Source organism: Leptonychotes weddellii, chromosome 2 (genome assembly GCF_054177405.1).
Source record: "Leptonychotes weddellii isolate Sample4059 chromosome 2, ASM5417740v2, whole genome shotgun sequence".
NCBI lineage: Eukaryota > Metazoa > Chordata > Mammalia > Carnivora > Phocidae > Leptonychotes > Leptonychotes weddellii.
Window position 1 is genome coordinate 42,341,025 of NC_138370.1, and position 25,817 is coordinate 42,366,841.

Here is a 25,817-nt window from a genome sequence, read left to right on the forward strand (position 1 = left end):
AGATGAAACAGAAATAGCCAATAAGAATATGAAAAGATATTCAACATATTGGTTAGGGAAACGCAAATCAAAACCACAATGAGAATCTACTTTTGCACACACTAAGAAGATTAGAATCAGTAAGACAGCAATATAAAGTGCTGGTGAGAAACTGGAACCATCATATAGTGCTCGATGGAATGTAAGGGTACATATGCTTTGGAAACTGTCTGGCAGTTTCTCAAAAGGCTAAACACAGTCACCATATGACCCAGCAATTCCACTAGTACACAAATTTCATTGATGGCAGCATTATTGATAATAGCTAAAAAGAGGAAACAACCCCAAATGTCCAACAACTGATGAATGAATAAATAAAATATGCCATATCTTTAAAATGGACCATTATTTGGCAACAAAAAGAAATGCAATACTGAAATGACCTACAACATGGATGGACCTCGAAAACATTATACTAAGTGAAAGAAGTGAGTCACAAACAGCCACATTTGTATGATTCCATTCATATGAAATGTCCAGACTGGGCATATCTATATACAGGGAAAGCAGATTAATGGTTATGTAGGGCTGGGGAGGATGGGGGAAAAAGGAGTGACTGCTACTGGGTACAAGAGTTTTTTGGGGGGTGAAGAGAATATTCTAAAACTGATTGTGGTGAAGCACTGAATTGTACATTTTAATTAGGTGAATTGTATCTCAATAAGGCTGTTATTAAAAGAATACAATCCAGATAAATTTCTATATGCACAAACATACACAAGATTATAGTGTTTTACTTATTTTATATCTGTTTTACACTGAAAAACTTGATTCGTAATAACACTACGATTGTCTTACCTATATCTGTATCTATACAAATAAAAATAGTACCTGAGCAACAATATTAATATTACCAACATTAGTAAAAGGTAAGGTTTTTTTGTAGTTCTTTTTATTCCTAAACTGTATCCCATCAAGAAGCATAGTCAAAATACTGTATTATAAAGTTATTTGATACAGCTCATGAATGTTTAGGTCACACTTTTGTTTCATTTTAGTTATTTTTAGGGGTTACCTTCCCCCCATTTCAACCTAATTTTGTTTTATAATTACATAAAATATTTACATGGTTAAAATGTGAAAACATGGTATATTTAGATAAGTCAAGCTTCTATTCTTGCCCCCTCCAATCTGTTTTTTTTTTCTCTTCTCCTATTGGTAACCATTTTATTTTATGGCATATTCCTTCATCTTAAAACAAATTATAAGCAAATACATAAATACATAAATGATAGCCTACTATATACAACTGACACTTTTTTTTAACATTATAGTCTGAAGATCACTGTATATAAAAAAGTATTCATTCCAATGGATACAAAAATGCAAAAAAGCCTTACAAAATATTTAATAGTGATAGTACAGAAGGACACAGTATGATTTTCATTCTGTAGAAAGGAAAATTCATTCCTTTTGCTGCTGCATGGCACTCTATTATTTGAACTTGGGCATCCAACGTATGGATTTATTGTAATTTATTCACCCAGTCCACTACTAATAGACACATAGGTTGTATTCAATATTTTGATATTATTGCAAACAGGGTTGCTATATTTATACTTTTGTCAGTTTATCTCTGGGATAATTTACTAGAAGTGAGAATGCTGAGTCAAAGGGCAAATCCAGGGGTAACTGTCTCCAATACTGTCAAATTCCTGTCCATGGAAGTTGTTACATTTTGCATTCCCACAAGCAAAGTATGAGAGTGCCCATTTCCCTACAGCTCAATCAATAAAAAAACGTTATGGAACTTTTGGATTTTTGCCAATGTGATAGGAGAAGAATAATGTCTCAGTATAATTTTAATATGAATTTCCCTTACTATGAGTTAAATTGAACATCCTTTTATATGTTTAAGAGACACTTGTATTTGTTTTTCTGCTGTTATCTTTAGTTTTCTATAGAGTTGGTGGTCTTCTCTCTCTTTTAAAAGTTCATATATCAGGGATAATAATATGCAGCAAATATCTTTTCCAATTTTTTTTTTTACTTTGTTCACAGTTTTTTTCTCCCCTAAGTTTTTCTTTTAATGTATGTAACCAAATTTATCAATCCTTTCCCATATTTTGGATTTTGAGTCCTAGTTAGGAAAAATTTCATCATTTCCAGGGTACCTGTATTTTCTTCTATTATTTTATATGAGTTCATTTTTTTGATTCATTTGAAATTTGTCTTGGTGTAGGGTATGAAGAATGAATAATTTCTGACATACTAATATGCTTGAGTAAGCCTAGTACTTGCTGGCTTTACAGTCTGTGCATATATATTTATTCACCTATTCAGTGTACTGCAAAATGAAAAACATCACGCATTGCTCTGAGGCCAGGGAATTTTATATACCATGTTAGAAAATAAAAAGTTCCCCTTTCACAGAATGAAATCATACCGTGATCTACTGCTATTAAATACCCTGAGAGGCTCTTGCATTTTTGCAACTACTGGAATAAACCACATACTTTCTTACTGGTTGTGCCAAGTAAGATAAAATTAAACCAAAGATAACCAATTCCTGGATTAATGACATTTATTAATTAAAATTAAGGTTAAAAGGTGAAAATTAAGATTAAATGGGAGTTTTACACAGGGTAAGTGCTCATTATCTTTTTTTTTTTTTTTAAGTGCACTTAAAAAATGTGGGGCTGGGCTTGAACTCACAACCCTGAGATCAAGGCTGGAGCCAAGACCCAGAGTCAGATGCTTAACCAACTGAGCCACCTAGGCACCCCTCAGTACCTTTGTAACTGAAATTTGATCAGTGTGATTCTATGGGTAGTTTTTGTTGCTTTGAAAAAAAATAAATAACTGCAAAGCTTGCAAGGTTCAATTCTGTAAATGCATTAGGAATATCACCTACCATTATTAATATTATCAATTTTAACATTAATCTTTTCCTCATACTGACATTATGTGATAAATGTATATTGGTATCTTCATGAAAAAATTAAATGGCTGAATCAGTAGCAAAATTAGAACTTACACCAACTAGAAACTAATACCAAAGCTTATTTTGTTACCCAGAGGAAAATGTATAATGCTACAAATAATTTAAGTTTGATATTATTTAAATTCATGTCTATTATGTGGTAAGTTCTGAGGAAATTTTTTGAAAGAATCAAAGTTTCTAGATGAGAAAAATAAAGCAGACTGTAAATGTCAGGGCTCTGGGACGAAAAAAATCTCACTCTTCTACTTTAACTGCTCAAGCATATAAGGATTCGTTATTTAATGAATGGCCTCTACTGGAATTTCAATAAAGCGAATAAGGAAAGCAACATATGATAACATCAATGAATAATCTACAGTCTCATTTTGCCTACTTTAAGCAAACTTTTTAATTTCAACCCAAGAATAAAAACCAAGTCCTCAACTTTGGCATTTTCAATCTCCCTCTATTTCAGATAGTGATGTCTAATGAGCTGGGAGATAATCAGGAAAGAGGCAGAAAGAGAGATGGCAAAAGTCCTGGATGACATATGGTTCACTACTGGCTATTGAAAAACTTCATTTTATAGATGAAGAAGTTACTGCTCAGAGTTTGTGACCTGGACAAAGTTGCACAGCTGGTTAAATGGCAAAGCCAAACCCAGGTTTCAGGTCTTTAACTGAGTCAAATGCTCTTTACAGTTTGCCATTCAACTGGTCAGATTAGATAATTGGGAAAAAAAAGTGAAGCTGGTTCAATGTAAATATGTATTCTATGTCAGTTTAGAAGTTAAACCCAGTTTTAAACATTCAATTCCATTCTTTCTCATTATTTAAATTATTGAGAAATCTCAATATGAAAATTCAATTGTTTTTACCTTTGCCTAATATATTCTTTTTCTCTATATTTAATCTTAGGAAGTAAATACTTTTCTAATGGAAAACATTACCTTATTGAATATAAAACTCTCCATTGAAACAAAATTCCATACACATTACTTATAGGTAGGAGACTAAAAGGATAATTCTACTACAGGATCTACCCTAAATATACTGAACATTTAATAATCATATTTAATTAATTTATACCATTTCAGATATGAAAACTGAAGCTAAGGTCTAATTCCAGTCTAAAACATACTGAGTACTTACTATGGACCAGATACTGGTGATGCAGTCTGAAGATAAATTACCAAACTGAAGTAAAAACATGTATTTCTAACCTTTGGGACTAAGCTCATTTAAGCCATACTCCTGAGTGAAAGAAGTAAAATCTCAGCAGCCTCCTATAGAAGTATTCAATATTTTTTATGAAAATAAGACTTTGAAGAGTGTTTACAAAATACAATATAAAGATTTAAATTTAAAAAATTCTTCTAGTTCCTGAAATTATTGAGATTATTAAGTTATATTTATAGATGCTAACTCCAATTTTATGACTTCTCAATGGTAAGATCATCTTATTTCAATAATATAGCATTTATAATACTCCAAAATACATTTAGAGATAGAACCTAGATCCCAAATTACTTGTCTGAAATGAAAGCTGTCCAAATCTATCTGAGGATTCTCTTTCCTAAGGTTGGGAGATTGCTTATGGGAAAGGACACGTGTACCTTTCCATGACAGCCAGGCACTCCTTTCTCCAGGTAAATCGACTCCCTCGCCGTAGTCGGAAGGTGCCAGATGTGGCAGAGACCGGGGGAGGTGTTTGTCTCCACTCTGGGTCCTCTATTGGAATGGGGGCTGGTCTCATACTTAGTGTAGCCCCTGAAATAAACAAGACATTTTTAGCAAATATCTTGCAATTTATTAAAATCAATGACAAATATAACCATGAACTCAACAGTTTTTGTCCTTCCACTGGAACTTGCAAGCCAAATACACCTGATATTTACATTTTTAAAAAAATCTCCTGGGCCTCTCATAGTGCCTGCCCCATGCCAATGCTAACTGTTGCTGTGAAACCATTGCCTAGCCTCTGTGCCACAGGCTACAGGCACTGAAGCAGTTTGTACTGTGGGGGAAAAACAATTTGACCCAAACAAAAATCCAAAGGGACAAAACTCTTCCTTAAAAAGTTTATCATTAATTACTTTAAAATGTCATTTTTTGGGGGGGGGTCACTTGTCTTTTATCTTTGTTTGTGTCATTTTTTGAAACAAAGCCCAAAATCTCTCTCTTTAGGGGAAAAGGGAAGTATGGTCTTTGAACCAATGACAACTTAATCAGAGTCTCTTCTGAAAAATCTTTCTTGAAATTTCTGACAGTTTAATCTTTTGAACAATACACACTATATGATCAGAACCTTTCATTACCACTCAAAGGACTCTTGTTATTGAGAAAATGGAGCCCTTAAATGTATGCAGGTAGGAGATGAATTTAAAATAACCCTAATTGTTGTAAATTCTTAAAGAAAAAAAGTCAAATACAGCATCAAAGACAGTAAGGTAGTATTCGACATGATTTTAGTCTACTAGTTAATCAGATCTCCATAGGTCTACTATGTGTTAAAGCTATATTGTTTTCTGTTACCACTTGAATGTAATAAAACCAATGGGGGAAAATGTAATTGGGATATTTTATTAATTTCGACTAGCCTTTTCTCAAACAACGAACGGCTGATGATGCATGTATTCATTAGTTCACCATTTATCAAGGGGGGGGTCCCGTTCTTTTGGCTTGTTCTAGGTTAGAAGCCAGAAAAAACAAAACAAAACAAACCCAAAAAACAAAAACAAAAAACCCAACATTGTCTCTGACCTCTGTAGAGTTACTTCAAAGACGTTAAATATAACTTGGTATGTGTTCATAAAGTTCAATCCTTGGATCTCCCATTGTTCCTTCATTCTTTTTTTTTTTTTTTTAATTTTTTTTTTAAGATTTTATTTTTGACAGAGAGAGCGAGCGAGCACAAGCAGGGGGAAGTGGGAAAGGGAGAAGCAGGCTTCCTGTGGAGCAGGGAGCCCGATGCGGGGCTCGATCCCAGGACCCTGGGACCATGACCTGACCCGAAGGCAGATGGTTAACCGACTGAGCCAGCCTGGCACCCCTCCTTCATTCTTTATACTGTTAAATTCATCTTCCCAAAGCATAATTATGATCATAGCATGTCACTGACCAAAAGCCTTCAAAAAGTTCCCACTGCCTATGGAATAAAATACAAACTCTTAATACAGCCCTAGAAAGACTGGTTAGAAATTGTTAGAATTATGTGGAATAATGCACATATTTTTTTTTTTTAAAGATTTTATTTATTTATTTGACAGAGACAGAGACAGCGAGAGCAGGAACACAAGCAGGGGGAGTGGGAGAGGGAGAAGCAGGCCTCCCGCTGAGCAGGGAGCCCGATGTGGGACTCGATCCCAGGACCCTGGGATCATGACCTGAGCCGAAGGCAGTCGCTTAACCAACTGAGCCACCCAGGCGCCCGGAATAATGCACATATTAATAAATACATATTTATTTCTTCATAACAAGAATCATACTTTATTTATTGTACCTTGTAATTAATAACTTGGATAGTATTTCTACTTTACTACATGCAGATCTCTTTGTAGATCCCCCTTAATAGCTACATATTTATAATATGTATTACAGAGGCCCAATATTTTAACCAATCCTGATTTTCCTCTCCAAACCTGTTGTTTTGTAGCCCTTCCCATCTGAGTAAATGACATCCCTATTCTTCAAATTGCTTGGCTCAAAGTTCTCAGATTCATCTTTGACCTCTCTATTTCTCCCATATACCATATATCTAGTCCATAGCAAACACTGTCAATTTTATCTTCAAAGAATCAGATCAACTTGTATTACTTTAACTAGTTTTAGAATAAGCCAGCATCATCTCTCCAAAGCATAACTTCCTGGGAAAGGTTCCAAAGATGGCCCTTCATAATAAGTCACACCTCCTGGTAATCATGCCCTTGAATTCTACGCTGGTCCTATGACATGTTTTGACAACAGAAAATGGAAACAGTTCGAGGCTAGATCATAAGACCCTTTGCAGCTTCTAACTACATCTTCTACAATGCTGGTTCTGGGGGAAGTCAGTTGCCATATTAAGAAGTATGACTAACCTGAGACTATGATATTGTAAGGAAGCCCAAGCTAGCCACATGGGGTGAAAGATGCCCAGCCAGCCCCCAGGTGGCACAGTTGAGGAAAAAAAAGCCATTCTGGGTATTCCAGTTTTAGCAGACACCATGTACAGAACTGTATAACCCAGCAGACAGGGAGAAATAAGGCCCTAAGCATACAGTACCAATACAGCCATGTGGTAGTCAGCCCCCAAGGTTCCAAAGGATCCCTGCCTCCTAGTATTCACCTGTTGTGTAGTCTCTTCCCATATTATATACCAGGATGAGTCTGTGTGACCAATAACATATGGAAGAAGTGATGATATGTCATTTCTGACATTATAGAATACACCATGGTGTCTGTCTTAGCAGATCTATCTCTTAGATCACTTGCTCAGGGGAAAAATAGCTGCCAAGTTGTAAGGACACTCAGGGAGCCCAAGTGAGAGAACGTGAAATCCCTGGCAAAGGGCAGGAAGGAAACTGGGACCTGCCAACACTCAATGGTAGTGGTCAGTGGCAGATTGTCTAGCTGGCTGACAGCTCGACTCATGAGAACTCTGAGCAGAACCATTTAAGCTAAGCCACTCCTGGATTCCTGACCCACAGAAATTGTAAGATAATAAATGTTTGTTGTTTTTAGCTGCTCAGTTGTAGGGTAATCTGTTGCACAATAACATAAAACAAATATAAGACATTATAAGCATCTCCAGTTATTTTCCCACATTCCCCAACATGAGTATTAGGAGTATTACTAATTATTCACATTTATAAATTTGGCAGGCAAAAAAATTTCCTTTAATATAGAGATTTCACTATTAGTAAGAATGAGCCTCTTTTCTCGTTTACTGAACTAAAAAATATATATCTTTTCTTGTGAATTTGTATCTTTTGTCTTTTCTTTTGAGTTACTCTTCTTACTGGTGTGTTGAAACAATACCAATTGCTAGTCACACAGATTGCAACTTTTTTCCCAGTTTGTCATTCGTCTTTTATCTTTACTTATGGTGAGCTTTCTGATTTAAATCTTATGTAGGCACATTTGTCAACCTCTTCTTTTGTGGTAAAAATGTTTTGTATCATTCAGAATATTTTTATAGTTTTCTTACTGTTTAAACCCCTAATAGATATATGATTTCCTGTTGTGTGTGATGTAAAGTAAATATTTAACTTCTTCCTCAAACGGACAAGTATGTCATCACACAATGCTTTAGAGATTCATGGCTTAAATGTATGACAGACTATGTCCGGCTGCCATATAAATAAAGTTTTACTGGAATATAGCCATACTCATTCATTTACATGTTAAATCTATATCAAAGTTTTACATTTACATTACATTTGCATCAAAGTTAAAGTTTAGGCATAAGGAAAAAATATAGGGTTGGAGGGTTTCAAAGTCTTTGTTTTGGTACTTTTCTGCATGCGTGCAGTGACTTCAGCATAACAAGGGCTCTGGAATCTACCTAAGTTACATTATGTAAATTTTGTTCAACAGCCATAACAGGTCCAAAGCAGAGCCAAGCAGCTATCATGAACAAGACAGAGGTAAAAACAGACTGCGCAAGGCAGTAGGTCCTCTCATCCAAAGCCTGGCTTCTGGTAAAAGGATAGTTTTAGGGTTTCAGTGGATGAAGGATAGGGAATAGGTCAGTAAATTATAATTAGTAGGCTACATTGTAACTATGGCATGTTTTCTTAGTTGAGTGATAAATGGGTATAAATAAAACAAAGAATACAAAGAGTCTTAATCATGAGATTGAAGAAAATAAATTAACTGATAATAGTTCTTTCTTGGTATTTGGGTTTATTGATCATGTAACTATGCTTCTTTATAATATTCTGTATTATCCAATTTTTCTATACAAAGGAAATTTAGGTGAAATAAATTACTTTAAAAGAAATTAAGACAACTTATGCACAGATGGGTGGAAACTCAATAATTTCAAACTCGTAAACATACTGAATTTGAAACATAATATTATCACATTACTTTTGAGGGTTTTTTTTCTTGTTCCTTTTTCTTTTTCAATGTAGCAGTATTTAAAAATAGCACAAGCAGCATTCTGGAACACTCCAATAAACACAGATTTGTTCTAGAAACCTTAGTTAATCTTGCTCTAGTCAAAGTGGATGGAGAGCAATGAATAACCCAAGAATGGGTTCAAAATTATAGACTGACAGAAAAATACAAAGATACTAGGATGCAGGAACAATGTAATTTGAAACCCCTCTGAAGTGAAATACAGGATTTCTGGATTGGCTAAAGAACCCACTTTTTTTTCCTTACAGGAAATGTGTTACCTATTTTCTTTACAGAAAAATTTTTTTTCTGTCTTGTATCTGGGCTCTCATTAAGAACAAAATTTTGCACATTTATCTAGCAACTCTAAACCCAGGAGAAAAAAAAAGTCTTTTCCTAATTTGCTGATAGAATTTTAAATTTTGATAAATGTTCTCTTTGTATAGATGATAATTTTCTTATCAGGTTTACTTCTGAGTGAGCCTTTGCCAGTCAACTAATAGAGTATAACTATAAGCATGTCATTACTATCCCATTCACAGAAACTAGCTTTTCCAAAAGTAATTTCTCATCATCCCCTATGTCACACACATGATTTCCCTGAGGCTCTGACACCCTGCAATAGTAAAGGGAGGAGGCACTACTTCTGATCTCCAAATTTACTTCATGTGCTTGCTATATGAGCCTCCTGGCAAACTTTACTTGTTTAATTTAGAAATAGGCAGAATCAGTGCCATGAGCCAAGAGGAACTCAGCAAACCCTGTCTGCTATAGTAATGTTTAAATTAGACAAGGGAAAAGACTGCTGAGCTTAATTTGATTAAATAAAAGGGTTTCTGATGTCAACCATGCTGAATTTAGTACCCACTTCTTTTAAAAAATAGGCATTTTCTTGTAAATGTTTTTATAAGAAACAAGATAAAATGTATTTGATCAGTTTCCATAAGTCTATTTTATTCATACTCCCTGGCAGGCTTTGGGGTATGCTGGGAAATTCTAATGATGGGTCTGTTTATCAGAGAACTACAATATATCTATATCTATTGGATTATCAGTAAAAATAACCTAAATATCACTCTATTATTTTTCTTGCTGAGTCCACTTAAAGAGAGACTAAAAAAAAATCATGTATCCAAATGGATCCAGAGTGAAGAGGTTGAAAAAGAGAACTTCAATCACGGTATACAGAGAGAAATGCACTGAGCCCAAGAATAGAGGCAGAGAATGTACAAGCGTTTTTTATTTATTTTCTAAATGCTTACATTTAGAGAAAAGAAAAAAAGTACTTTTTCATTTTGTGATTTTTCTTAATTTTGCATTTTTTCCCCAAAATATAGCAATAGGACAGTACCATTTACATTTATTCTGATGAGCAAGTAAAGTTTGTGAAATAAAAGATAGGATAGGATCCTACAATATTATTATCCAATAAAAGATATTGATAGGATCAATAAGCAGGCCTGGACTATGTGAACCTAGGTTCTTCAGTTTTTTATATCTAGAAAGCTGTTAACAAGGCAGATTAATTTCTTTTTTGCCTCTTTCCTTCTCTCCCTTCCTTCTTTCCCTTCTTCCTCCCTCTCTCCTTTTCATGAAACTGTATGTACCTTTTGAATATATATATAATGCAAGTACAAAATTTATAAAGACACAAAAGGTTATATAGTTAACAGTCTCCCTGCCACCCTGTATTCCCAGTCTCTCAGAGCCTCTACAGAGCCTTCTTAGCTCCAAATAGAGCCTGCTAGAGATGTTCTGTGCTTACATAAGCATATATGTGTGTGTATGTATTCCTTCTATATAAATGACAGTATATCTATTGTTTTGTACCTTACTTTATTCACTTATGAATTTGATATTCCTACATATAAATTCAATTCATATAAAGCCCTCCTTTAAAAAAAAATAGCTATATAGCCTCCTTACTATTCCATTGTACAGATATATCATTTATTTAACCAGTTTGTGACTGAGGGACATTTAGGTAGATTCCAATCACTTCTGCACTGACCTGCAAAGAAGATTCTCATGTACTCTAAGTACCTAATGACCAGACAGTGGATAAGCTATTTTTAGGTGCTAACATAATTTTAGTTCATCTTATCCAAACAGAATAGTAGTTTCACAATGTCCATGAAGAAGAAACAATACAATTCTTTAGCTATTTTATTTTTAAAGATTATATTTACTTATTTGACAGAGAGAGAGAGCGCGCACAAGCAGGTGGAGTGGCAGGCAGGAGCCTGACGTGGGGCTCGATCCCAGAACCCTGGGATCATGACCTGAGCTGAAGACAGACGCCCAACCAACTGAGCCACCCAGGTGCCCCTCAAAGGTTATTTTAAAGTCAACAAAGCTGCATTCACCTAGAAAGAATTCTATCATATTAGGTCTTACAATAAATGTAAAAATGTAAAGAATAACTTCTAAATATTAAATTTTAATTGCTAATATTTGATTACTGTTGATGCTATGAAAACTACCAATTGACAATTACAAAGTATCCTCTTCTCTTCAGAGGACTTTAAATTCTGTCCTACAGAACCCCTATGGATTTGGTTTTCAAATAAAAAATAGAAAGTCCTTTAAAAAGGGATAATCATTAGCAATATAACTTCACTGAAAAACAAATGCATATAATTAGGGGAACTTATTCTTTTCAATTTATTTTTAAAGTAAACTGTACAGCCAATATGGGGCTCGAACTCACAACCCCAGATCAAGAGTCACATGCTCCACCAATTGAGCCAGCCCAGGCACTCCTAGGGGAACTTATTCTTAAAAGGAGGTACTACCTCCTTTTTTTTTTTTTTTAAAGATTTTATTTATTTATTTGAGAGAGAGAGAATGAGAGAGAGCAAGCACATGAGAGGGGGGAGGGTCAGAGGGAGAAGCAGACTCCCTGCCGAGCAGAGAGCCTGATGCGGGACTCGATCCCGGGACTCCAGGATCATGACCTGAGCCGAAGGCAGTCGCTTAACCAACTGAGCCACCCGGGCACCCCGAGGTACTACCCCCTTAAAGAAAGCAACTCCTTATCAACAGCTGGATGAATGCTGTTAGTCCTTTCCCATTTTCCTGTTTCAATGCCCTAGTTCCACCTTCCTCCAATTTCCTGATGATGGTTTAGCCTAACTCTGGTTCCAAGACAAATTGAAATAAAAAATAAGATCAAAAACAAAAACAAAACAATAATTTTTTAATAAAACAGCTTCAGAAGAACATTGTATCACCCCAGAGCTAAAAACTGGATTCTTTTTTTTTTTTTTCCCAAATATTTTTTTATTTATTTATTTGACAGAGAAAGAGACAGCGAGAGCAGGAACACAAGCAGGGGGAGTGGGAGAGGGAGAAGCAGGCTTCCTGCCGAGCAGGGAGCCCAATGTGGGACTCGATCCCAGGACCCTGGGATCATGACCTGAGCCGAAGGCAGATGCTTAACAAATGAGCCACCCAGGCACCCAAAAACTGGATTCTGATAGCGGTATTCTGCAGATCACCTGCAGGGGCCTGAGAGCTGCACCTTAGTCCCCTTCCACTTTCTGGCCAGTTCATTTTCCTGGTATCCTAGTCCCTGTCTGGGATTGGAGCCCAGCCCTGAAATCCCAGTATGGGATGGGAATTTAGCCTCACCAACTGTGATTAGGTTATATGTCAAGGCACCGTTCTATGTGCCAAATCCAAGAGACAAAAAAATCCCTTCTCTTATGGAGGCTGATGGCCTGACACAGTTGGCTAGTTTTTGTCCTCCAAATTCTTCACTGTTCTACCCTATATATTTTTGAACATCTTGACAATCCCTTTGGTGCTCCCCCCATGGCAGGCAACTGCTGCAATGTGACCAGGTTTATGAAAGCCCTAGGTACAGTTCCTTATTTACCTAGCCAAATCTTTGCTATCAGCCTAAGCTGCTCTATTAAGCAGACCAAGTGCGAAGTTTTTGTTACTTGCCATCTGATTTGCTTTGCTGTGTGTGGGTCACGGGAGAAGTGATGTCTTTGGAAAGACTGCTTAGAGCTGAATTTGAAGTGTTGTTTCAAGTATGATTTATCTTAAGACTGTCCAATATGGTAGCCACTAGCCACATGTGGCCATTGAGCACCTGAAATGTGGCTGATTGGAAATGGTATGTGCTTCAAGTGTAAAATACAGACTAGATTTCCAAAAATCAGTACAAAAAGAAAGAGAAAGGAAGGAAGGAAGGAAGGAAGGGGGGTGCCTGGGTGGCTCAGTCAGTTAAGTGTCTGACTCTTGATCTCAGCTCAGGTCTTGATCTCAGGGTTGAGTTTAAGCCCCACATTGGGCTCCATGCTAGGTGTGGAGCCTACTTAAAAAAGAGAGAGAGAAAGAGGTCTCTGTAATTTTTAAAAGTACTGATTAAATGTTGAAGTGTTAATACATATTTGCTAAATATATTATTAAAATTAATTTTAGTTATCTCTTACTTTTTAAAATGTGACTACTAGATAATTTTAAATTACGTGTCATTTACATTATATTTCCACTGAATTGTGCTGCTTTAGAACATTTAGCTAATGGCAGCAACAAAAGTCATTATTTTGAGAAATTTGCTTACATAGCTAGCTATCATTAGAAGAATACCTAAAAATCAAAGTTCTTTGCAGAAAAACTGCTAGCTAATAAATGCTGAAGGAATGCTAAATAAGATCATGATTATTTTGCAAACCCTAATGGAATAACTCATTTAGGTAAGCATCAATTGATGCTAAGACCACTGACAAAAGGTTGCTGTAGAAGAGGATATCCATCCAGTGGCAAAATCATGCCCTATAGATTATTTACAAACTGCAAAGACAAGAACTGGTGGTCATTACTTTAACAAATGATCAAACTTAGCATATGATAATGCTACAACCTGACATTACATGCCTCTTGATATATGAGGTAAATGTTACTGACAAAGCATTTTGCCCTAATGTTTTATTGTGAATTTTCAAACACACATACAGCAACAATGAAAGAATTTTATGATGAAAATCTATACTCAATATTTTACTCACTTTATCACATTATCTATCCATCTCCTTATCCATTTTATTTTGATGCATTTCAAAGTACATTGTAGACATTACTACATGCCCTTTCTAAATAATCTATGAAGTGTTCTTGCCAAAAATGTTTAACCTGAATCTAATCAAGCCTCTAAACCTAACTTCTAGTTTACAGGAAATACAGGGGCTATAGAGGAATAAGTTAATTGATACTAAGAGGAAACAGAAAAATCCAGAATATGGGACATTCTGTAACATTAGATGGTTTAAGAAGTGTATGTTATAAAAAAAAAGTTTGAATGACTAGATTTGAGTCTAAAGAGACATATAACAAATTCCAATTTGTCCACCTAAATCATAAATCACTATTTTTTTCAGATACTATTTAATAAAAAATCCATTCTTGTAACAATTAGAGAAATATGAATATAAACTAGATGTTAGATGATATGGAATTATTATTAGTTTTCTTAGACGTGGTAACAGACTGTGGTTATGCAGGCGATTACCTTTTTCAGGAGATGAATGCTGAAGAGAAAGATGTATTTACATGCATATACATACATACATAGATTTTTAAATTTATTCATTTATTTATTTTCTAGTGATAAGGCAAATATAGCAAAATGTTAACAATTACTGTATCTAAGAAGAGAGTAAAGAGGTATTCACTGTGCTGGTCTTTCAACTCTTCTGTACATCTGAAACACTTCAAAATAGAAACTGGGGGGCAGGGTAGATAAAAAAAAAACTCATTGTAGAGAGGCTGAAATGGTCTGTTCTGTTTTGTTCTGCCTGGGGCTTTCAGATCAGGAATGTGATCTTTAAAAAAAAATCTTACCACACACACATACACACAAATATGTTTCTCTAACATTATTTCCACCTCAGAGTCAATGCTATTATTAGCTAAGTCTTCAATATGCAATATTCCAACTGATGATTTAATCTATAATAAGCAAAGGCTTTAATGCTGTAGTATTACAGAAGACAGTTCTCATCGCCACCAGTCTGTGTAATGTATAGATGAAAGACATGTTGCCACACAACTTCAGACTTTATATACCACTTGTTAAAAGTATCCTACCATAGATCTTGCCTATTTCTGGCAACTTCAGACATAAAGGTTTTGGTGATCTTTTTCCTTCAGATTTCATTCTACTTTCCAACCTATTGCTGCTTCCAAAGTTATCAGGGCAGCTTCACCCTAAAGTCCAAAGACATGCTCATCACCCAGGTAATTAGAAATAGAAAATCATTAGCAGAGATCACTGGACACGGTATAGCAATAACTAAATAAAAGTATGAAATTTACATTACTAACATTTACAAAAATAAAAAACCAGGTATGTGATCTTACATGTGTACCTACAGTCGAAAAAAAGAAAACAGCCACTGACAATTATGACCTGTCTTCCAAAGTATCATTAGAAATAGCATATAACCTGGAAACAAAGAGGTGCCTTGGAGGAATGAGTGAAAATGACTAGATAGTATTCGACACTAAACTAAAAAACAGTATAATCAGGGCTTAGGTTTTACAGTTAATGCTCTTTGGGCGAGATTGGGCACATTCAGGGTGGTATGGCCAGAGACAAGAGTGCTCTTTGGGAAAAAGGAATAACAGTAAAGTATGAAATCACCTTAGTGAAGATCAGTCAGCACAGATTTAATAAAGTAATTAATTACATTTGTCTTGTTTCAGATGCAATAAAATAAGGAAATGATATTTACCAGGGTTTGTCTTCTCAAGTTGATACCATCGGTAAAATGCTCTTTTCTTCTGTTCACTCAGGTCTGATCCCTGCTGCAACAGCCAATGAGAGATCCGGCTCTGACTGATACCTGTGGAGAAAGAGAAACAGCTGTTGCAGGTACTGAAAGTACAGGGAAGCTGAGGGTTCTGTTGGTTCTAGGTTACTGGGTGCTTTATTCTCTGTGTTACTCTATAATGAAGCAACTCGAGCAAACTCTGTAATACCAGATTTCTTTGTAAAGACTGACTGCACTGTCTAGAATATACTCAGAAATGATCTACTAGAGGTCAAAGCATTTTATTAACCAAGACGTGAAAGTGGTCTCTAAAATTAATCCATCAGCTAGGTTCATGTGAAATAAATGAAGAGATTCCTAATTACTAGTTATATGTCGGAAGTTGATTAGATTTGTACTCCTACCACCACCACCTGCAGCCCAATCCTGGTTGAGAATATTAGAACTTTTACCAGATACTGAGAAGAAAGGGGGAAAAAAAAAAATCAAGCCAGCAAGTTTTGCTATTCATGATCAACACTGAGAAAAAAGATTTAGGGCCTGAGAAAGGAGAAGTCATTGAAAACGGCATCTTCAATAAAGTTTCTGGCTTATTTGTTAATTCATATAGGCATTTTCAGACTCGTTACTATTACTACAGATAACAAAGAATTGGAAGAATTTTAGTCTTATGCTGCAATACGACCTCTTAAGAAATCTCAAGAGGTAAAGACATTTTTCTAAGACACAGACTTCTAAAAAAACTGAACAGAATATAAAGCAGTAGTTTTCAGCTACCTCTAAGAAGTTCTTGACAGCAATTAATTAGAAATGTGAAAAACCTCCACATGTGAAAGTAAAAAAGCATGACTAAAACTTAACAGTATGAGAATCACATGCTTCTCTGGTCATTATAGCTATTCCAAAAATGAATAATTCAACATACAACTGGCAAAAGCAAAGAATAATAGGAAAGATAATACTATCTTATGCGCCTATAAGGCACTTTCCAAAAGACTATTCAGCTATCATAGAGGGTTAACAGTATCTAAATTCTCCCAAGGAATTACGTATGGTAACTGGATGGTACTGAATGCCACCTGTGCCAACAACTCTTTAAAGCTATAATGCACAACAGGAAGAGTGGTTATCAGGAAGTAACACATCTCCTAACATGAGAAGGAGCAGGAGGTCTGGTGATCACATTTAAGTCATTAAAAGCAAGCCCCCAGAGTTTCATACTTTAAAAACCTATGTTACAAGAAAATTGGGAGGAAATTGGGGAGAGGAGATTTGTTAAAAGAGAGGCTGGGGTTTGCATTATGTTTCTCTGATTGGAAATACCTTTCACTTTCAAAGGGTGAAAGTCAAAACAGTTTTCCAAAACCTAAGTGATCACACTCTCAAGTAGTTCACACGGTAGTTTCCCGGTGGACTGAGGATCTATGTGATGCAGGTGCGGCAGCTAGCACGGTATGCTTGTTCTAAGAGAATGCAAATTATTCTGGATAACTAAATTGGCTGTTTAGCAATGCTATCACCAAAAGTCTAGTTTCAGACATTATACTACTTTTTACATTACTTTTAAACAGGAGTGAAAAAAAAAAAACCATTCACCACCATAAAATCAAAATTGGTTTTCATGTCATAAAATGAAACTATTTTATATGGATTCTTCATATTGGTACCATACTACTCAGAAACAGAGGAAATTTGAGAAAAATCTGTTAAGGAAAAAAAAAATATACAGAGATTCTGAAACTTCCAGGATTGACTCTTCTGCACACAGTCAGGTCACGGAGCCCACTAGATATTGGAGCTGTTCAGGTTCTGGCTGTGCTGTAGGGAAGGAAGAGGGCAAATGCCCATCAAAAGGAGATTAAATTATGGTCTATTCACATAATAAAATATTGGGCAGACTTTTAAAATGTTCTAAAACAGCCATCAGAAACAAACACTAACACAAAAACAAACCAAACAAAAAGCCATCAATCCCAGGTTCTGGCAAGGAAGTAGAGTAAATGGAATTCTCACACTGCTGACAGAGGGGTAAGATGTCAGGGTCACTTTGAGAAACAACGGGGCAGTATCTACTAAAGGTGAACATATGGATACCATATGGTCTAGCAATTTCTTTCCTTGATATACAGCACAGAAATTTGCACATACTCAATAGAAATGTGGGGCAAAAGGCATGTACACCTTGTACACATACAGGCCTACAGAAGCACTACTCATAATAATCCCTAATCTGAAACAACTCAAACACCCATCAATAGGAGAATACATAAAAATCATGATTTATGCATTCTACTAGACTACCATACCAAATAGAAAAGGGATAAACCACTGCTACATGGAACCACATAAATAAATCTCACAAAAATAATATAGGCCCCCCAAAAAGCCACGAACATAAAAAAGCCACACACGACTGTATGACTCAATTTATATACAGTTAAAAACCAGACACAACTTATCTATATATGAGTGGTTACCTATGGATAGGAAGGTTAATTAACTGGGAGGCAGTATGAAGAAAGGGTATCAACATCATTACTGATTTTTTTTTTAAAGATTTTATTTATTTATTTGAGAGAGAGAGCAAGAGACAGAGAGAGAGCGCGTGCGCACACACAAGCCCACGAGCAGGGGGAGGAGCAGAGGGAGAGGGAAAAGCAGACTCCCCGCTGAGCAGGGAGCCCTGAAGGATGCAGGGCTCCATTCCAGGACCCTGGGATCACGACCTGAGCCAAAGGCAGACACCCAACGTACTGAGCCACCCAGGCGCCCTGGCATCGTTACTGATCTTGATCTGGATGGTAGTTATACATGTGTCTTCACTTTGTAAAAGTCATTAAGCTTGGATACTTTTCTCTGTATATATTTCAATTAAAAAAAAGTTCCCCCCAAAGTCTTCAAAATTCTATGCAATGTTTAAAAAATAAATTGGTATGTATCAATATGGAAAAGTGCCCACGATAGAAATGAAGAAGTATATAGTCTTACGAATATATTTTTACATAATGTACATTCTGTTTTGTATAGTAAGTAACAAAAGCTTACACATAGCCAAAGATACACAGTAGGAATTTAGAGTGGCAGACTCTTCCTACATTGCATACCTTTATATTATTTTCTTAATCTTCCTACAAATATGTATTAATTCATTTTATTTTTAGCCTTTCCCTATAATCACTACATGCTTTACTGGTTTTAAAAACACTGTAATGAAGTTAAACAACAGATATGTGCAAAAAGAAGTTAATTTCAGCCTTCTCTTGTCAATTCCCCTGAGGTAAGCAATGTTAAATGTTAACATATGTTGTTCCACAATTTTCTCCATGCGTAATTATTAATTTAATAAAACAAAAGGAAAGAAATAAAGAATATCTTCCCTATCCAGTCTTTTGTGTGAGGAGGAAATAATGTCTTCCCTGTATATTTAATATCAGTTTTCATATAACAGAGAAAACAAAGTAATAAAGCAAATAGTTTTTTTCCAGAAGAGGCACTATAAAAACTAAATATGTACAATAATAACATTTTGCAGTGATTTTTCTTAATTAGCAGCTTGCTGATAAGTAAGTTTCCTCTAACACTCATCCTTCTGTGCCTGGTCCAAGCCTTTGGAACTTTAGTTGATCTAGGTGTCAAAAGGCCCTGCTGCGGGTGCCTGGGTGGGTCAGTCGTTAGGCGTCTGCCTTCGGCTCAGGTCATGATCCCAGGGTCCTGGGATCCAGCCCCACATTGGGCTCCCTGCTCTGCAGGAAGCCTGCTTCTCCCTCTCCCTCTGCCACTCCCCCTGCTTGTGTTCCCTTTCTCACTGTGTCTCCCTGTCAAATAAATTTTAAAAATCTTAAAAAAAAAAAAAAGGCCCTGCTGCTTTTCTTTACTGTCTGCTTTGGCACTTCTCCTTGGGAGAAAAATTCCCTAACTCCCCTCCCACTGCTGAAAAAAAAAATCCTTCTCCACATTTTTTAGCTCCTCAAAACCTCTTCTTCACCTTTCACAGGGCAGAAGAAAAGAAAAAGTCACATATAACTTTCAAAACTCTCTTACACTGAGATACTAAAATTAACCCCCCATTAATTTCTTTCCACTAAGAAACTGGTCACATTGTATTCAAAGGATGAAAAATGCCAGTCTCATTCACATTCTTTTCCGAGCTTCAGCTTCATCATGCTCCTTCCAGTTCCTCAAATGCCATGCTCCCTTCCACTAGAGGGCTCTCTCCTACAACCCATTCTGGTCAAAATCCCTAATACCACAAATTTGAATGTTTTCTCTTCCTTCCACTTCCTGTGCAATGTGACGCTACTGACCAATCACATCATCTTCATCCTTGAAATGTTAGATACACCTGTCCAATGCAACTTTTTGGTCAGCTTCAGGGACTGCTTTGCTAGCTCCTTACAGATGTTAGTGTCCCCAGGGTTCTATCTCTAAGAATCTTCTTTCATTCTATATACACTCTTCCTTTGGTCATCACAATTATCAACAATCATGATTTTAAACTTCTAAATGCCAATGACTTCCAGAGCACCAGACTCTTCTTTCAAACCATCTGCTAGATAGCTTCATGAGATTTTCCCACAGGTCTTCAATATTGTTAACTTAATTTATATCTTCCTCTTTTAAATCTGCTCTTCTTCCTGGGGCGCCTGGGTGGCTCAGTTGTTAAGCATCTGCCTTCGGCTCAGGTCATGACCCCTACATTGCATACCTTTATATTATTTTATAAATATATATATTTATAATATATATATTATCGGGCTCCCTGCTCGGCGGGGAGCCTGCTTCTCCCTCTCCCCTCTCCCTGCTTGTGTTCCCTCTCTCAGTCAAATAAATAAATAAATAAATAAATATCTACTCTTCTTCCTGTGTCCCCCATCTCAATTCTACCTTCCACTCTACTCTTTCTTCCAATTCTCACATGATTACCATATCTAATAACTTCTTAAAATTCTCTTTATGTTCTCTCCAATCCTCATTCCTGCAGTTCGGAATCTCAGCCATGTTTGCCTGGACAACTGAAATAACTTTGATAAGAGAACAAGCCACCTAAGATCCACAAAGACAAAATCCTCATGGTCAGATCCTTCTTAATTACAAGGTCACTTCACAGTTGAAAAAGTGAAATGTGATTTTTTTTTTAAGATTTTATTTATTTATTTCACAGAGAGAGATAGCAAGAGCAGGAACACAAGCAGGGGGAGTGGGAGAAGGAGAAGCAGGCTTCCCGCGGAGCAGGGAGCCCGATGTGGGGCTCGATCCCAGGACCCTGGGATCATGACCTGAGCTGAAGAGAGAGGCTTAACGACTGACCCACCCAGGTGCCCTGAAATGTGATTCTTCAGTAATTTTCTACTTGAGAACTGTAGTCATCTCAGTGCAATCAGAGTTGTATGTCAAAATTTAAAACAATTCTCCATAAAAGTAATTTATAAACATGCAGAAAAAAATTCCATCCTCCATCCCAATTTTTCTCTTATTTTCTATCCTAGAAGTTTATTTGGTGTGAATCCTTCCAGATTCTTTCCTGTGCACTTAAGACATAAACATGTACACATATATACAGCTAAGTTTTTTTAAACACACATTTGTAGTTATTCTATACAGAATAAGGAATGTTTCTCACATAATTGTAATTTTCTCATGTACATCATTTTAATGGTTACATGGTATTCTACACCACAATCCACTTACACATTTACCTATTATTAAACATTTCAGTTGTTGCTAATAGTTTACCATTGTAAATGATTATGCAATAAATACTCTATGCATATCCTTGTGCACATGAACGGATGTTTTAGGATTGATTTACAAGAATGGAATTTTTGGTTCATAGCATATGAGCACTTAAGTTTGTGACAGACAAATACCAGATTGTCCCCCAAAGAAGGCTGTGCCAAATTTTATACTCTAACCAATAGTGATGAGACCGTCTCCCTACATTCTCATGATTACTGAATACTATAAAACTTATTTTGAAAGTTTGACTTTCTTTTGGTAATACATGCTCATTATTTAAAAAGAATTATAAGCAATTTCGAGGAAAGAAAAATTAAGAAGAAAGCTAATAAAAAAACACACATCCAAATTCTTACCACTTAGAAATAACCACACTCATGATAAGACCATTCCAAGCATATGTAGACATATGGTAGGCAGAAATAATTACTAAAGATGAACATACGCATACCATATGATACGCTACAGAATTTTAAAATATAAAAACATAAAATTCAGTTTGATTTGAATGCAAGAAAAAATTTTTTAGTAAAGTAGAGTGAAAATAAAATATTACTCAAGTTTAGTAAATGCTTCTATAAGGCAAATAAGGTACCTAAAAGAATGCATAAAGGCAAGGAAAAGGATTATACAAAAACATTAGGAGGTTGGAAGCATTACTTTCTACCTTGTGGGCAGTAGGTAATGGCTCCTGGCTAAAAACGCTGAGGAAATTAGCAGGCTGTGGTGGCCAGGCTCTAAAATGACCCCTAATGATCCTCTTTGTCTTCCTCCTTTTGTGTAATCCCCTCCAACCCTGTTTGAGGGTTCGTGTGTGCAACCAACAGAATAGGGCAGAAATGACAGTTTGTAACTTCTGACACTAGGTCATGAACAACATTACAGCTTCTGCCTTGCTCTCTGATTGTTGGTTCTAAGGGAAGCTAGTTGTCATGCTATAAGACCACTCAACCTGACCTATAGAGAAACTCATGTGGCAAATAACTGAGGCATTCTACTAACAGCTACCCAAGTGAACCATCTTGGAAGTGAGTCCTCTAGTCTTAGTTAAGCATCCTAATGACTATAAACCTCCTGAGACACCCCGAACCAGATGACCTGTCTAAGCTGCTCTTGGATTCCTGACCCACAGAAACTGAGATAATAAAGACTTAGGTTTCAAGTTGTTAAGATCTGATGTTATTTCTTACACAGCAATAGATAACTAATACACATACAAATACTATAATTTCCCCATCTTTCTCCCTGGCCTGCACACCTAACTCCTGATACTTGGAAGATATTTTTGCATAGTCAATGTTTATATTCTGTTCTAGATTCATAATTCCCATGGTTGTTTACTTATAGTTCTAGATTCAAATGGATTCAAGATTCACCACAGTTTTTTTTTTTTTTGATTCACCACACAGTTTTTTGTTTTTAATCGAGGCATATTTTACCTACAATAAAGTACACTACTAATATATATTTCAATGGCTTTTGACAAATGTATACACATATGACCATTGCTCAAATTAGTATACAGATTATTTTCATGCTCCCTAAAAGGTCCTTCTGTCCCTTTCCAGTTAAGTCCTAAATTCTACATTTTCAATTTAATTTTTGGTTGGTAAGATTTCTTCATCAAGAAGTTTTTATCACTACAGGTTTATTGGTGTTGTACTCCCCAGTCCTTGTATGCTTATGTTTGTCCTCCATGTTTATTTTTTGAGGACAACTCTATAAGGGAAATAATTTGTGAGGGATTAGTCTTTCCTTCAAAATCTGTTAAACAGGAGTGATGTCTGTGGGAACGGCAGAGTGAGGACCTCTGAAAAGCAAGTCCTCTAAAAAAGCAAGAAGAGCAAAAGATGCTCTGCCATAAAAATACTGGCAAAAATTGTCAGAATCAACTTTTCCAGAACTCTGGAACTTAACCAAAATTTTGCAACAATCCAAGGAGTGCTTATTCAAGAAAAAATGCTGAATTTTAGTAAGAACAGTTGTATGACATTCTAACCAGACCTACACCCATTCCCATCATCACAGTGGACTTGAAAACCAATATTCTTGCAATCACAGTGAAAACCAGGAGTGGCCGAGTAGCCAATGGAGGGAGTAAAACAGGTGTGGAGTTCCCCAAAACACCATTCAAAGAGAACTGTCATTTTTTGACCTATCTGGCAATTCCCTGGAAACTCCCATTTGTAAGGCTCGCCCTTATTTGACCTGATTCACACCTTATTCAGCGTAAATAGCCTTTTGCCTAGGAGGGGAGAATGAAGGGAGGTGGTTTATTGAAAACAATCTGTGACAATCATTTACCATTGCATTAATATTAACTGAGGTAATGATGACAGTTGGGGCAAACAAGGAGCTGACCAAAATATTTAAAAAGCTGAGGAATGAGATGTCTATGAGTATCTCTGAAAAGCTTTGACATATTTTTGGGAAATCTAAAAGATTAGGCACATGTGTAGTACTGTGTACCTGCCCAGGTCTATGTGCATGATCATAGTAATGTGCAAACACAGGAAAAGAGCTGTGAAACCACTAAGGTCTCACCTCTGGCTAACCGGGAGGCATGGTATAAAGAGAAAGTGAAGGCAAAGGCAGAATTATGAAGTGCCTACCTGAGCATTAAAGGCATGCAGACCCCTCTGCAAAGCTGGGAAACTTATGGGCTCCAGGCATTTAAGTAAATCTCTGAACAACAATTAACTGATAACTAAGCTAACAAGAAACTTCACCACACCACAAAAAATACTGACTTTACAGGATTAGTTCAGGAAAGTCACTAAACAAAGAAAGAGCAACAATATCAAACAGCAACATAACAAAGCCAAGGATAGGGAGGAATCTGATTGCCAGATTTCCACATTATATTACTTAAAAGTGCCCAGTTTGAAAAACAAAATTTATAAACCATGCAAAGAAATAAGAAAGAATGACACATACATAGTAAAAGAAGCCATCAATAAGTGTCTTTGAAGAAATCCAGATGTTGGACTTAACAGACAAAAATTTAAATCAGCTATTTTAAAGATATTCAGAGAAGTAAAGAAAAAAAATGTCTAGAGAACTAAAGGAAAGTTTAAGAAAAATGCCTCATCAAACAGAATATCATAAAGAGGAATCACAAGAAAGAATCAAATAGAAATTCTGGAGTTGAAAAGTACAAAAAGTGAAATGAAAAATTTACTAAAGAGGTTCAACACCAGATGTCAACTGGCAGAAGAAATATCAGTAAACCTAAAGACAGGTCAACTGAGATGATATATTATGAGAAACAGAAAAGTGAAGAAAGAGTATTTGAAAAAATAATGGCCAAATAATTCCCAAATTTGATAAGAAAACATTAATCTACAAGTCCAAGAAGCTCAGTAGTATTTAAGTAGGGTAAACTCAAAGATATCCATACCTAGAAACATAAATTGTTGAAAATCAAAGACTAAGATAAAATTTGAAAGCAGCAAGAAAAAAGTGACTCATTATGTACAAGGAATACTCAGTAAGATTAATAGCTGATTTCTCATTAGAAACTGTCAGAAGTCAGAAAGTAGTAAGATGATATATTCCAAGTGCTGGGGGAGAGAAAAAGAATGTCAAACAAAAACTCTATATCCAGCAAAACTATCCTTCCAAAATGAAAGAGACATTAATATATTGCCAGATAAACAATAATGGATAGAATCTGATGTCAGCAGACCTGTCTTACAAGAAAAACTAAGAGAATTCCTTCATCTGAAATGAAAGGACACTAAATAGTAATTCAAATACACATGAAGGATAAAGAATGCCAGTAAAAGCCATTAAACATAAAAAACAGTATAAATTTATTTTTTTGTTTATAACTCCTTTTATCCTTATTTGATTTAAAAATGGATAATGCAGTAATTATACATCTAAGTTGGTGGGCACACAACGTATGGCATGTAATTTGTATGACAATAATGGCACAAAGCAGGGGGAGAGGGAATGAAACCATAAAGGAGTCAGGTTTTTCTATATTATTGAAATTAAGTTGCTATTAATCTATTCTAGATTGTTATAAATTAAATAATTCTAGTTACATAATTATAAGTGAATGGTAATCCCCAGAGCAACCACTAAGATAATAAAAAACATATAGTAAAAGAAATGGCAAGAGACTTAAAACTGGTACACTAGAAAATATTTAACACCAAAGAAGGAAGTAATCAAGCAATAAGGGGAACAAAACAGACATGTCATAAAAAACAAATGACAAAATGG

General features: G+C 35.8%; 1 protein-coding gene across 2 annotated transcripts in view; it reads right to left on the reverse strand.

Annotated features, from left to right (window-relative positions):
* Positions 1–235: 235 nt before the first annotated feature.
* HMBOX1 (homeobox containing 1) overlaps positions 236–25,817 on the reverse strand; it is an 82,149-nt gene continuing 56,567 nt past the window's right edge. For both annotated transcript variants that reach the window (XM_081810669.1, XM_081810672.1), the window contains 2 exons: positions 15,810–15,920; positions 236–4,731 (listed from right to left, as the gene is read on the reverse strand). In XM_081810669.1, coding sequence (XP_081666795.1) covers positions 4,556–4,731; positions 15,810–15,920 — 287 coding nt within the window. In that variant the 3' untranslated portion in view covers positions 236–4,555. The remainder of the gene's footprint in view (positions 4,732–15,809; positions 15,921–25,817) is intronic.